At 44.7% G+C, this 13,183-nt stretch overlaps 1 protein-coding gene across 1 annotated transcript in view; it reads right to left on the reverse strand.

Annotated features, from left to right (window-relative positions):
• LOC109881292 (anthrax toxin receptor 2-like) overlaps nucleotides 1-13,183 on the reverse strand; it is a 125,507-nt gene that overhangs the window by 70,923 nt on the left and 41,401 nt on the right. Inside the window, exons 10-11 of the mRNA XM_031829609.1 lie at nucleotides 7,808-7,886; nucleotides 5,986-6,081 (exon numbers count right to left, since the gene is read on the reverse strand). Coding sequence (XP_031685469.1) covers nucleotides 5,986-6,081; nucleotides 7,808-7,886 — 175 coding nt within the window. The remainder of the gene's footprint in view (nucleotides 1-5,985; nucleotides 6,082-7,807; nucleotides 7,887-13,183) is intronic.

The raw sequence follows: 13,183 nt of genomic DNA on the forward strand, positions 1-13,183 counted from the left end.
TCCAGGTTGAGTCAAGCTGTTGGAACCCTCCACATTGAGTCAAGCTGTTGGAACCCTCCATGTTGAGTCAAGCTGTTGGAACCCTCCATGATGAGTCAAGATGTTAAAACCCTCCATGATGAGTCAAGATGTTTAAACCCTCCATGTTGAGTCAAGCTGTTGGAACCCTCCATGCTGAGTCAAGCTGTTTAAACCCTCCATGTTGAATAAAACTGTTTAAACCCTCCATGTTGAATAAAACTATTTAAACCCTCCATGTTGAATAAAACTGTTTAAACCCTCCATGTTGAGTCAATCTGTTGAAACCCTCCATGTTGAGTCAAGCTGTTCGAACCCTCCATGTTGAGTCAAGCTGTTCGAACCCTCCATGTTGAGTCAAGCTGTTGGGGTGGCAGGTTAGCCTAGTGGTTAGAGCATTGGACTAGTAACCGAAAGGTTGCAAGTTCAAATCCCCGAGCTGACAAGGTACAAAATCTGCCGTTCTGCCCCTGAACAGGCAGTTAACCCACTGTGCCTAGGCCATAATTGAAAATAAGAACTTGCCTAGTAAAATAAAGGTAAAATAAAAATAAATAAAACCCTCCACGTTGAGTCAAGATGTTTAAACCCTCCACGTTGAGTCAAGATGTTAAAACCCTCCACGTTGAGTCAAGATGTTCAAACCCTCCATGTTGAGTCAAGATGTTTAAACCCTCCATGTTGAGTCAAGCTGTTTAAACCCTCCACGTTGAGTCAAGATGTTAAAACCCTCCACGTTGAGTCAAGATGTTAAAACCCTCCACGTTGAGTCAAGATGTTAAAACCCTCCACGTTGAGTCAAGCTGTTTAAACCCTCCACGTTGAGTCAAGATGTTAAAACCCTCCACGTTGAGTCAAGCTGTTTAAACCCTCCACGTTGAGTCAAGATGTTAAAACCCTCCACGTTGAGTCAAGATGTTTAAACCCTCCATGTTGAGTCAAGCTGTTTAAACCCTCCACGTTGAGTCAAGCTGTTTAAACCCTCCACGTTGAGTCAAGATGTTAAAACCCTCCATGCTGAGTCAAGCTGTTTCATCAGTTTATCCTGGCATATCCAGTAGCAGGTAGCATATTTGCAAATTATAAATGATGCACTTCATTACGGACAAATTAAACCTGTTTGAGAGAAATGCTGAAGGTAATGATTTTAAGGGATGTTCACAGAGCCAGCGATTACACATCATGTGATTCCATTTAGGATCGACTGTACACATTCAAGTTTAGCACGATCTGACAAGGAATGATTGGATAGCACATAATAACAAGAGGTGAGAGACAGGTCGAGGGCATAGCAGGAGTGAAACTACTCAACCCTCTTGCCCAGTAGACCTCTGTTCCTGAGTGACAGCGTCGGCATGTTCTCTCACTCGTCGTCAATGTAATAGAAGACAGTAAGCTATATTGTGCTGCGTGTCTTTAAGCCCACCACAACACACACACATCACTGTATGAAAAACGGATTAAAACAACTGATTCAGGAGAGGCGGGTAGTTCATATCAGGGGAGGGGGGTAGTTTATATCAGGGGAGGGGGTAGTTCATATCAGGGGAGGGGGGGTAGTTCATATCAGGGGAGGGGGTAGTTCATATCAGGGGAGGGGGGGGGGGGGGTAGTTTATATCAGGGGAGGGGGGTAGTTTATATCAGGGGAGGGGGGTAGTTTATATCAGGGGAGGGGGTAGTTTATATCAGGGGAGGGGGTAGTTTATATCAGGGGAGGGGGGAGTTTATATCAGGGGAGGGGGGTAGTTCATATCAGGGGAGGGGGGTAGTTTATATCAGGGGGGGGTAGTTTATATCAGGGGAGGGGGAAGTTTATATCAGGGGAGGGGGTAGTGTATATCAGGGGAGGGGGTAGTTTATATCAGGGGAGGGGGTAGTTTATATCAGTGGAGGGGAGGGTAGTTTGCATGACCTCATGCCCGGCAAGGTTCCATGTGGGAAGGAGATGGTTTGCGTGTGTGTGTGATCCTGTCCTCATCCCAACCTATCCTCACTGCCTCATCCTGCTGTAACTCTGAAACCAGCTGAAACCTGACAGACTGGGGGTTGAAATATTAACAACCCACACAAATGCCCTCTCCTCCTTTCACCCTCTCCCTCCTCCTCTTCTCCTCTTCCTCTTCTCTACTCTTCTCCTCTTCATCTTCCCCCTCCTCCTCTACCCTCTCCTCCCCTATCCCTCCTCCTCTTCTCCTCTCCCTCTACTCTTCTCCTCTTCCTCTTCTCTACTCTTCTCCTCTTCCTCCTCTACCCCTCTCCTCCTCTCCCCTCCCCGTCCTCTACCCCTTCCTCCTCTCCCTCTCCCCCTCCTCTACCCCTTCCTCCTCTCCCTCTCCCCCTCTTCCCCCTCTCTCTCCCCCTCTCTCCCCCTCTCTCCTCCTCTCTCCTCCTCTCTCTCTCTCTCTCTCTCTCCTCTTCTCCCCTCCTCCTCTCCCCTCCTCCTCTCCCCCTCCCCTCCTCTCCCTCTCCCCCTCCTCCCCCTCTCTCTCCTCCTCTCCCCAGGTCCCTGATGGAGAGCAGCCGCAGCTCCAACACCAAGACAAACACATCCCCAGCCAGACATGCTGCAGGGGCTTTACATTGCAATGTCTTTGTTGGTTTTCCAGAATATGCTTCCATCTCATCCTGGACGAAGACAGGTGACGCATATAATTATCACATTATTATTGGCAGTTTAATTTATTATTTGGAGGCTGCTGCTGGTGATACTGTTGGTGATGGTGTTAGTGTTGGTGATGGTGGTGGTGGTGGTAGTGATGGTGTTAGTAATGGTGTTGGTCATTCTGATGGTGGTGGTGGTGGTGGTGATTCTGATGGTGTTAGTGGTGGTGTTGGTGATTCTGATGGTGTTGGTGGTGGTGTTGGTTATTCTGATGGTGTTGGTGGTACTGATGCTGCTGGTGATACTGTTGGTGTTGGTGATTCTGATGGTGTTGGTGTTAGTGGTGGTGATTCTGTTGGTGTTGGTGATTCTGTTGGTGTTGGTGTTAGTGGTGGTGATTCTGATGGTGTTGGTGTTAGTGCTGGTGATTCTGATGGTTTTGGTGTTAGTGCTGGTGATTCTGATGGTTTTGGTGTTAGTGGTGGTGATTCTGATGGTTTTGGTGATTCTGATGGTATTGGTGTTAGTAGAGGTGATTCTGATGGTGTTGGTAATTCTGATGGTATTGGTGTTAGTAGAGGTGATTCTGGTGGTGTTGGTAGTGGTGATTCTGGTGGTGTTGGTGATTCTGATGGTGTTGGTGTTAGTGGTGGTGATTCTGATAGTGTTACTGGTGGTGTTGGTGATTCTGATGGTGTTGGTGTTAGAGTGCTGGTGATTCTGATGGTGTTGGTGTTAGTAGTGGTGATTCTGATGGTGTTACTGGTGGTGTTGGTGATTCTGATGGTGTTGGTGTTAGTTGTGGTGTTGGTGATACTGATGGTGTTTTTGTTAGTGGTGGTGTTGGTTATTCTGATGGTGGTGTTGGTGATTGGTCATGGTGTTGGTGATGGTCTTGGTGATGGTCATGATGTTGGTATTGGTAATGGTGTTGGTGATTGGTGATGGTTTTGGTGATGGGTGTTGGTGATTGGTGATGGTATTGGTGATGGTGGTAGTGATGGTCATGGTGTTGGTGTTGGTGGTGATGGTTTTGGTGATGGTATTGGTGATTGGTGACGGTATATATCCGTTTGTCAGGGTTCCCATATAGAAGAGGGGGACAGAGGGGGTGTAAGGACATACCATCTGTAGGCATTATGTATATCCTGAAAACATCATCTGGAAACAGCTTTTCTAAATGGAGAGAGGAAGATGTGGAATGGGTTGCGCGAGAGGGGGGGGGGGGATTGATATGCTGATGACAAAGCACTGAGAATCCATCAGCTTCCATAAAAACATATTGAAACTCCTCACAAAAGGAGGAAAATATGATATATGATGTAGAAAAAAAAGGTTTGGTGTGAACAAAGGCTTTGAAAAAGATATTTAATATCTATCAACCGAACAAACCATCATAACACGAAACACAAGAACAGGAATAGAAGAAAAAAACAAAACAAGAAAAGATGTGCTTCCTGGGAGAGGAAAGCCACAGCACAGGCTCTACTGTTTGCAGATACAGGATGTGGTAAAGATCTCAGAGATAAATAGAACACATATCTCTATCGCTATGGTTACTACTTCCTGTTAGAGCCTCTTCCTCTGTGGTGCTGTGCAGCTCTTTGCAGGCAGTAATGAGGTAAAACGTGGGGTGAAGAAGAGTTTAACAGTGGAGCTGGCTGCCTGCCAACGCCAACCACCTCACCTCAGCTGAGCTGAGCTCTTGAACAACGTGGAGACCGCGGAGCATGTTCCATTCATGACTGGCTTGGCCGTGATGGTTGAGTTTACCTGGCATCATCCCACGGGGGAGGGAGGGCTGATGCTGGGGCATGGCTATAATAATGGCTTTTGGCTAAGGGTTTGACTGGGTTGGTATATCTTTACTTGCAACAGATCATATCCAGAGCCAGACAGGTTCTGTGTTTACGCTGTCCTGTGCAACCTTTATTTATACAGTTCATCCTCATTGATATACAATCTTCTGTTGAAACAGAGACTTGTAGTTAAGAGGGACATTAGTGTTTACAGTGATTGTTTAAGTTGCTTACCGTATAGTCTGCAGCTTGCTGACACAGGAAGGACACATTGAGGAGTATTTTACACAATACACAAAGACAACTTCCTCTAACCACTAGGTAGTGGTTAGAGGGTTGGACTAGTAACCGAAAGGTTGCAAGATCGTATCCCCCGAGCTGACAAGGTACAAATCTGTCGTTCTGCCCCCCTGAACAAGGCAGTTAACCCACCGTTCCTAGGCCGTCTTTGAAAATAAGAAATTTGTTCTTAACTGACTTGCCTAGTTAAATATAAATAAATACAAATGTCTGTATGTTATAAATGTGGAAATGAACCCCAGGGCAGGAACATTTCTGTATGTTATAAATGTGGAAATGAACCCCAGGGCACGAACATTTCTTTATGTTATAAATGTGGAAATGAACCCCAGGGCAGGAACATTTCTGTATGTTATAAATGTGGAAATGAACCCCAGGGCAGGAACATTTCTGTATGTTATAAATGTGGAAATGAACCCCAGGGCAGGAACATTTCTGTATGTTATAAATGTGGAAATGAACCCCAGGGCAGGAACATTTCTGTATGTTATAAATGTGGAAATGAACCCCAGGGCAGGAACATTTCTGTATGTTATAAATGTGGAAATGAACCCCAGGGCAGGAACATTTCTGTATGTTATAAATGTGGAAATGAACCCCAGGGCAGGAACATTTCTGTATGTTATAAATGTGGAAATGAACCCCAGGGCAGGAACATTTCTGTATGTTATAAATGTGGAAATGAACCCCAGGGCAGGAACATTTCTGTATGTTATAAATGTGGAAATGAACCCCAGGGCAGGAACATTTCTGTATGTTATAAATGTGGAAATGAACCCCAGGGCAGGAACATTTCTGTATGTTATAAATGTGGAAATGAACCCCAGGGCAGGAACATTTCTGTATGTTATAAATGTGGAAATGAACCCCAGGGCAGGAACATTTCTGTATGTTATAAATGTGGAAATGAACCCCAGGGCAGGAACATTTCTGTATGTTATAAATGTGGAAATGAACCCCAGGGCAGGAACATTTCTTTATGTTATAAATGTGGAAATGAACCCCAGGGCAGGAACATTTCTGTATGTTATAAATGTGGAAATGAACCCCAGGGCAGGAACATTTCTGTATGTTATAAATGTGGAAATGAACCCCAGGGCAGGAACATTTCTGTATGTTATAAATGTGGAAATGAACCCCAGGGCAGGAACATTTCTTTATGTTATAAATGTGGAAATGAACCCCAGGGCAGGAACATTTCTGTATGTTATAAATGTGTCAGTGTTTTATGTTATTATGTTATAGACTGCGTTGTTAGACTCACCACAGTGCAGCAGAGAGGCCAGAACCACCACGCTGCTGCTAACGCTGCAAGTAACAACAGCAACAGGAACACTATGGCTACCGCGAAGCCGTCCGACTGACACAGGGAGAGAAAAATACACGTTAGACCAGTCAGAGGTCATTCAATAGACAGATAAGACCAGTCAAAGGTCATACGTCATTCAATAGACAGATAAGACCAGTCAGAGGTCATACGTCATTCAATAGACAGATAAGACCAGTCAGAGGTCATACGTCATTCAATAGACAGATAAGACCAGTCAGAGGTCATACGTCATTCAATAGACAGATAAGACCAATCAGAGGTCATTCAATAGACAGATAAGACCAGCCAGAGGTCATTCGATAGACAGATAAGACCAGCCAGAGGTCATTCAATAGACAGATAAGACCAGCCAGAGGTCATTCAATAGACAGATAAGACCAGCCAGAGGTCATTCAATAGACAGATAAGACCAACCAGAGGTCATTCAATAGACAGATAAGACCAGCCAGAGGTCATTCAATAGACAGATAAGACCAGCCAGAGGTCATTCAATAGACAGATAAGACCAGCCAGAAGTCATTCAATAGACAGATAAGACCAGCCAGAGGTCATTCAATAGACAGATAAGACCAGCCAGAGGTCATTCAATAGACAGATAAGACCAGCCAGAGGTAATTCAATAGACAGATAAGACCAGCCAGAGGTCATTCAATAGACAGATAAGACCAGTCAGAGGTCATACGTCATTCAATAGACAGATAAGACCAGCCAGAGGTCATTCAATAGACAGATAAGACCAGCCAGAGGTCATTCAATAGACAGATAAGACCAATCAGAGGTCATTCAATAGACAGATAAGACCAGCCAGAGGTCATTCAATAGACAGATAAGACCAATCAGAGGTCATTCAATAGACAGATAAGACCAGCCAGAGGTCATTCAATAGACAGATAAGACCAGCCAGAGGTCATTCAATAGACAGATAAGACCAGCCAGAGGTCATTCAATAGACAGATAAGACCAGCCAGAAGTCATTCAATAGACAGATAAGACCAGCCAGAGGTCATTCAATAGACAGATAAGACCAGCCAGAGGTCATTCAATAGACAGATAAGACCAGCCAGAGGTAATTCAATAGACAGATAAGACCAGCCAGAGGTCATTCAATAGACAGATAAGACCAGTCAGAGGTCATACGTCATTCAATAGACAGATAAGACCAGCCAGAGGTCATTCAATAGACAGATAAGACCAGCCAGAGGTCATTCAATAGACAGATAAGACCAATCAGAGGTCATTCAATAGACAGATAAGACCAGCCAGAGGTCATTCAATAGACAGATAAGACCAATCAGAGGTCATTCAATAGACAGATAAGACCAGCCAGAGGTCATTCAATAGACAGATAAGACCAGCCAGAGGTCATTCAATAGACAGATAAGACCAGTCAGAGGTCATACGTCATTCAATAGACAGATAAGACCAGCCAGAGGTCATTCAATAGACAGATAAGACCAGCCAGAGGTCATTCAATAGACAGATAAGACCAGCCAGAGGTCATTCAATAGACAGATAAGACCAGCCAGAGGTCATTCAATAGACAGATAAGACCAGCCAGAGGTCATTCAATAGACAGATAAGACCAGCCAGAGGTCATTCAATAGACAGATAAGACCAGCCAGAGGAATGCACATAGGACATAGGTCCCGTGTGGCTCAGTTTGTAAAGTACGGCTATTCTACCTAAGCACAAGTTGTAGATGAATATAGGCCGTATAACCCTTTTATTAACAGATATTAGACAGTGCGAAACTCACACATGTGGTGGCGTAGATGGTGAAGGCACTAAGGATGAAGGACTTTCCATGGTTCAGACTTATGAGGACGTCCATAGACCTAGAAAGATGAGCACAACACACACTGTTTAACACCACAATAGCCCTGAATAGGGGGGTGGGGGTGGGGGGGGGAGGCCTGTGTATGACTTATTTTTCACGAGGGGAACGAGTTCTAAAATGGCGCAATTAAAACCCCTAATGATGAACGGCAGAGCTATTTCCGTATGTCCATTATGCCAGATCCAATTACCATGCCTTTAAGCAGGAAACGGAACGACTGAAATCATCCCCCCCACCCCCACCCCCCAAGACCCACCCACCCCCAAAATTAAGAAATATGTAAAACACTGTCTATTGTCTGGTCTGATTGTTCGCCTGGCCGTGTGTGTGTGGGGGATGAAGGTATGTGTGTGTTCTCTCTGTGCAGTTGGTTTAGCCCTGGGCTCTGCCTTGGGCCTTCTATTCTCCTGCGGCTCCAACAGATGAGCTGCCGTCTGACTCTCTGTCCTACTGTCCGCTAGTATGGTACTGGAATTTAAATCGCCTGAATCCACCCTCCCCCCTTGTTCAATCTTTATATCGCCTTTCCTATTTCCACACTCAATACTTAAATGATGTGTCCTTTTTGTTCCTCTTCTTCTTTTTAAACACTATGCCTCATGTTTTTGTTCCTGTCTACTTGGCTTTGACTAGTATTGTGGATCACATCTAGGAGGGGCCGTGTCTGTGACTTGGCTTTGACACATCTAGGAGGGGCTGTGTCTGTGACTTGGCTTTGACACATTAAGGAGGGGCCGTGTCTGTGACTTGGCTTTGACACATTTAGGAGGGGCCGTGTCTGTGACTTGGCTTTGACACATTAAGGAGGGGCCGTGTCTGTGACTTGGCTTTGACACATCTAGGAGGGGCCGTGTCTGTGACTTGGCTTTGACACATCTAGGAGGGGCCGTGTCTGTGACTTGGCTTTCACACATCTAGGAGGGGCCGTGTCTGTGACTTGGCTTTGACTAGTATTGTGGAACACATTTAGGGAGGGGCCGTGTCTGTGACTTGGCTTTGACACATCTAGGAGGGGCCGTGTCTGTGACTTGGCTTTGACACATCTAGGAGGGGCCGTGTCTGTGACTTGGCTTTGACACATCTAGGAGGGGCCGTGTCTGTGACTTGGCTTTGACTAGTATTGTGGATCACATTTAGGGAGGGGCCGTGTCTGTGACTTGGCTTTGACACATCTAGGAGGGGCCGTGTCTGTGACTTGGCTTTGACACATTAAGGAGGGGCCGTGTCTGTGACTTGGCTTTGACACATTAAGGAGGGGCCGTGTCTGTGACTTGGCTTTGACACATCTAGGAGGGGCCGTGTCTGTGACTTGGCTTTGACACATCTAGGAGGGGCCGTGTCTGTGACTTGGCTTTGACACATCTAGGAGGGGCTGTGTCTGTGACTTGGCTTTGACACATCTAGGAGGGGCCGTGTCTGTGACTTGGCTTTGACACATCTAGGAGGGGCCGTGTCTTTGACTTGGCTTTGACTAGTATTGTGGATCACATTTAGGGAGGGGCCGTGTCTGTGACTTGGCTTTGACACATCTAGGAGGGGCCGTGTCTGTGACTTGGCTTTGACACATCTAGGAGGGGCCGTGTCTGTGACTTGGCTTTGACACATCTAGGAGCGGCCGTGTCTGTGACTTGGCTTTGACACATCTAGGAGGGGCCGTGTCTGTGGCTTGGCTTTGACACATCTAGGAGGGGCCGTGTCTGTGACTTGGCTTTGACACATCTAGGAGGGGCCGTGTCTGTGACTTGGCTATGACTGGTATTGTGGATCACATCTAGGAGGGGCCGTGTCTGTGACTTGGCTTTGACACATCTAGGAGGGGCCGTGTCTGTGACTTGGCTTTGACACATCTAGGAGGGGCCGTCTGTGACTTAGCTTTGACACATCTAGGAGGGGCCGTGTCTGTGACTTGGCTTTGACACATCTAGGAGGGGCCGTGTCTGTGACTTGGCTTTGACACATCTAGGAGGGGCCGTGTCTGTGACTTGGGCTCTGTGCTTTAGAAGAAATAGAGGGAGAAGACAAAGACAAGGTCCGCTCTCTTAGGATTACAGTTGGAAAAAAATTATATGATTTAAGCCATGGACATTCTGTTTTTCTGCTACTGACTATTAGAGATTTTACACTGAATGGACAAATCATTAGGAACACTCTTTCCGTGACATAGACTGACCAGCTGAACCCAGAGGAAAGATATGATCCCTTACTGAGGTCACTTTTTAAATCCACTTCAAATCAGTGTAGAGGAAGGTGAGGAGACAGGTTAAAGCAGGATTTCTAAGCCTTGAAACAATTGAGACATGGATTGTGTATGTGTGTCATTCAGATGGTGACTGGGCAAGACAACAGATCGAAGTGCCTTTGAACAGGGTATGGTAGTAGGTGCCAGGTGCACCGGTAAGTGTCAAGAACTGCAACACTGCTGAGTTTTTCAAGCGCAATAGTTTCCCGTGTGTATCAAGAACAGACCTCCACCCAAAGGACATTTAATGTATACATACAATATACTGTAGATTTAATTTTTACATAAAATATACTGTAGATTTAATGCATACATACAATATAGTGTAGATTTGATTTAATCAGGATAAATATTCCTTTTGCTTGACCAGGCCAAGAAGACTGCAAACAAACACGTTACATTGCAGACATTTGAATGGAAAGTTAAACATGTGTTTGGCCTAACGTTTGATCACCCACTCTTGAAGTTCGTTCCGTACCACAATCCCTCTCTTCAGAGTTCAAAGAGTTTCCTCTATTCTGTCAGGATCTCTGCCACGCGTCCTTCAGAGACGCGACGTTTCCACAACTCTTAGTGACAGCCGTCCTCCGCAATATGTTCAACCCTGAATAATTCACCCCTCCTTGATTTTCCCGTCTTTAAGGAAAAGTTGGAAAGCCATCACTGACACCAGTGATCGTCCAGCTGTATCGTATCACTAGCGCTTAGCGTCACGCACTCCGACAGAAGCCACTAGACACAGAGACCACTAGAGTGGGAGGGAAAGAGAAGTTTCCACATCGCACCTCAGAGAGCTCCAATGACCAGACCTGGGATCAAATACTATATGAAATCTTTTCAATACTCTTGAGCATTTGTTCTATTCTGCCTGGAGTGCCGGATCTACAGAATTTATAGTCTTGGGACTGTTCTATTGATCCAGTCAGCCAGGCAAGACTAGATCAAAGTATTTGGAATGATTTCAAATAGTAGTTGAACACAGGTTTGTCCATATCCCAGTTTAGAGATCTCCAGTGATACAAACAGAGGAGAGGTCTGAGTCGTCTGCCTTGATGTCCCTGGGAACATGTGTCAGTCTTTACAGGGTTTTAGAGTGATCCCTTAAGAGTGACCCCCACGCCCATTGTACCTCTGGCATGACATTTCCCCCTCTCGTCTCCCATCTAATTCAGACATAACCCCAGCTCAACCTAACAGCTGGGGGCCCTGCCTTCAACTGTCATTCACAGGGTTTTACAGCATCACCCGTTATAAGAAGAGACAGAGCGACAGAAGGATATGTCCATGCATTATTTACCTGGTTTGTTTTGCTTTTGTGGAACAGGGTGCTGCTGACCGCACCCACAAACTAAGGTCACGTTATTTCTCCTCTTCAACATGAGTGTCCTCTGAACTATTAAACCTGCTAGATATTTGGATTGCTTCTCATAATATTGCTGTGCATATTAGTCGATACATAAACTCTTTTTTGTTGTATCACGAAAAGGTATTGAATCATACGCCCACTGTCTGGTATTTCCATTGGGATCCCATTCTTTACCTTCAGGGCACCAGGGCTCAACTAGAGAGTCTTTACATTGGACCAAGAAAATAATATCTGTCACACTACCTGACCTTAACGTTACAGGAAGACAGATCCCCCCCCAACGCTGCACCAAGAGACGATCTGCTTTTCAACGACCCAGAGATGTTTATGGCTATGACGTCAAAAATGGCACCAATTGGACAACTGACACGGTCGGCAGCCCTGCGGTGCTCCCTCCGATTGTCCTGTTTCCATTATTCATGAGGCTTGCTGCATTAGCTAGCTGTCCTGTCCTGTCTGTTGCCAGGTGTCAGCCAGGTGTCAGCCAGGTGTCAACCAGACCCTTAAGTTCTCTTTCACCCTCCACCGTTGTTGTGTGAACACCAGGTGAGACACAGCAGACCAAGAGCTCCAACACTCAACCTTGTTATCATCAACACACCGGGGGGGGGGGGGGGGGGTTAAGGGACAGGAGTACACGGGGGGGGGGGGGGGGGGCCCTACCTAATGGAGCGATATGGTGGAGAGGGGAAGGGGGAGAGGGTTAGGGCCACCAACAGATGCCTGTGTTCAAGGACTGAACCATGACACAGCTGTCACCACAGAGGAGACCAGTGCCACCACCAATTGACTGAATGTGTATGGTATAAGGAACGTGTATTGTATAGTGAATGTGTATAGTAATGTGTATAGTAATGTGTATAGTAATGTGTATAGTAATGTGTATTGTATAGTAATGTGTATAGTAATGTGTATTGTATAGTAATGTGTATAGTAATGTGTATAGTAATGTGTATTGTATATTGAATGTGTATAGTAATGTGTATAGTAATGTGTATAGTAATGTGTATAGTAATGTGTATAGTAATGTGTATAGTAATGTGTATAGTATATTGAACGTGTATAGTGAATGTGTATAGTGAATGTGTATAGTAATGTGTATAGTATATTGAACGTGTATAGTGAATGTGTATAGTGAATGTGTATAGTAATGTGTATTGTATAGTAATGTGTATAGTAATGTGTATAGTAATGTGTATTGTATATTGAATGTGTATAGTAATGTGTATAGTAATGTGTATAGTAATGTGTATAGTAATGTGTATAGTAATGTGTATAGTATATTGAACGTGTATAGTGAATGTGTATAGTGAATGTGTATAGTAATGTGTATAGTATATTGAACGTGTATAGTGAATGTGTATAGTGAATGTGTATAGTATATTGAACGTGTATAGTGAATGTGTATAGTATATTGAACGTGTATAGTGAATGTGTATAGTAATGTGTATAGTAATGTGTATAGTAATGTGTATAGTAATGTGTATAGTAATGTGTATAGTATATTGAACGTGTATTGTATAGTAATGTGTATAGTCATGTGTATAGTAATGTGTATAGTAATGTGTATAGTAATGTGTATAGTATATTGAACGTGTATTGTATAGTAATGTGTATAGTAATGTGTATAGTAATGTGTATAGTAATGTGTATAGTAATGTGTATAGTAATGTGTATAGTATATTGAACG

The sequence above is a fragment of the Oncorhynchus kisutch genome, linkage group LG8 (assembly GCF_002021735.2).
Source record: "Oncorhynchus kisutch isolate 150728-3 linkage group LG8, Okis_V2, whole genome shotgun sequence".
NCBI lineage: Eukaryota > Metazoa > Chordata > Actinopteri > Salmoniformes > Salmonidae > Oncorhynchus > Oncorhynchus kisutch.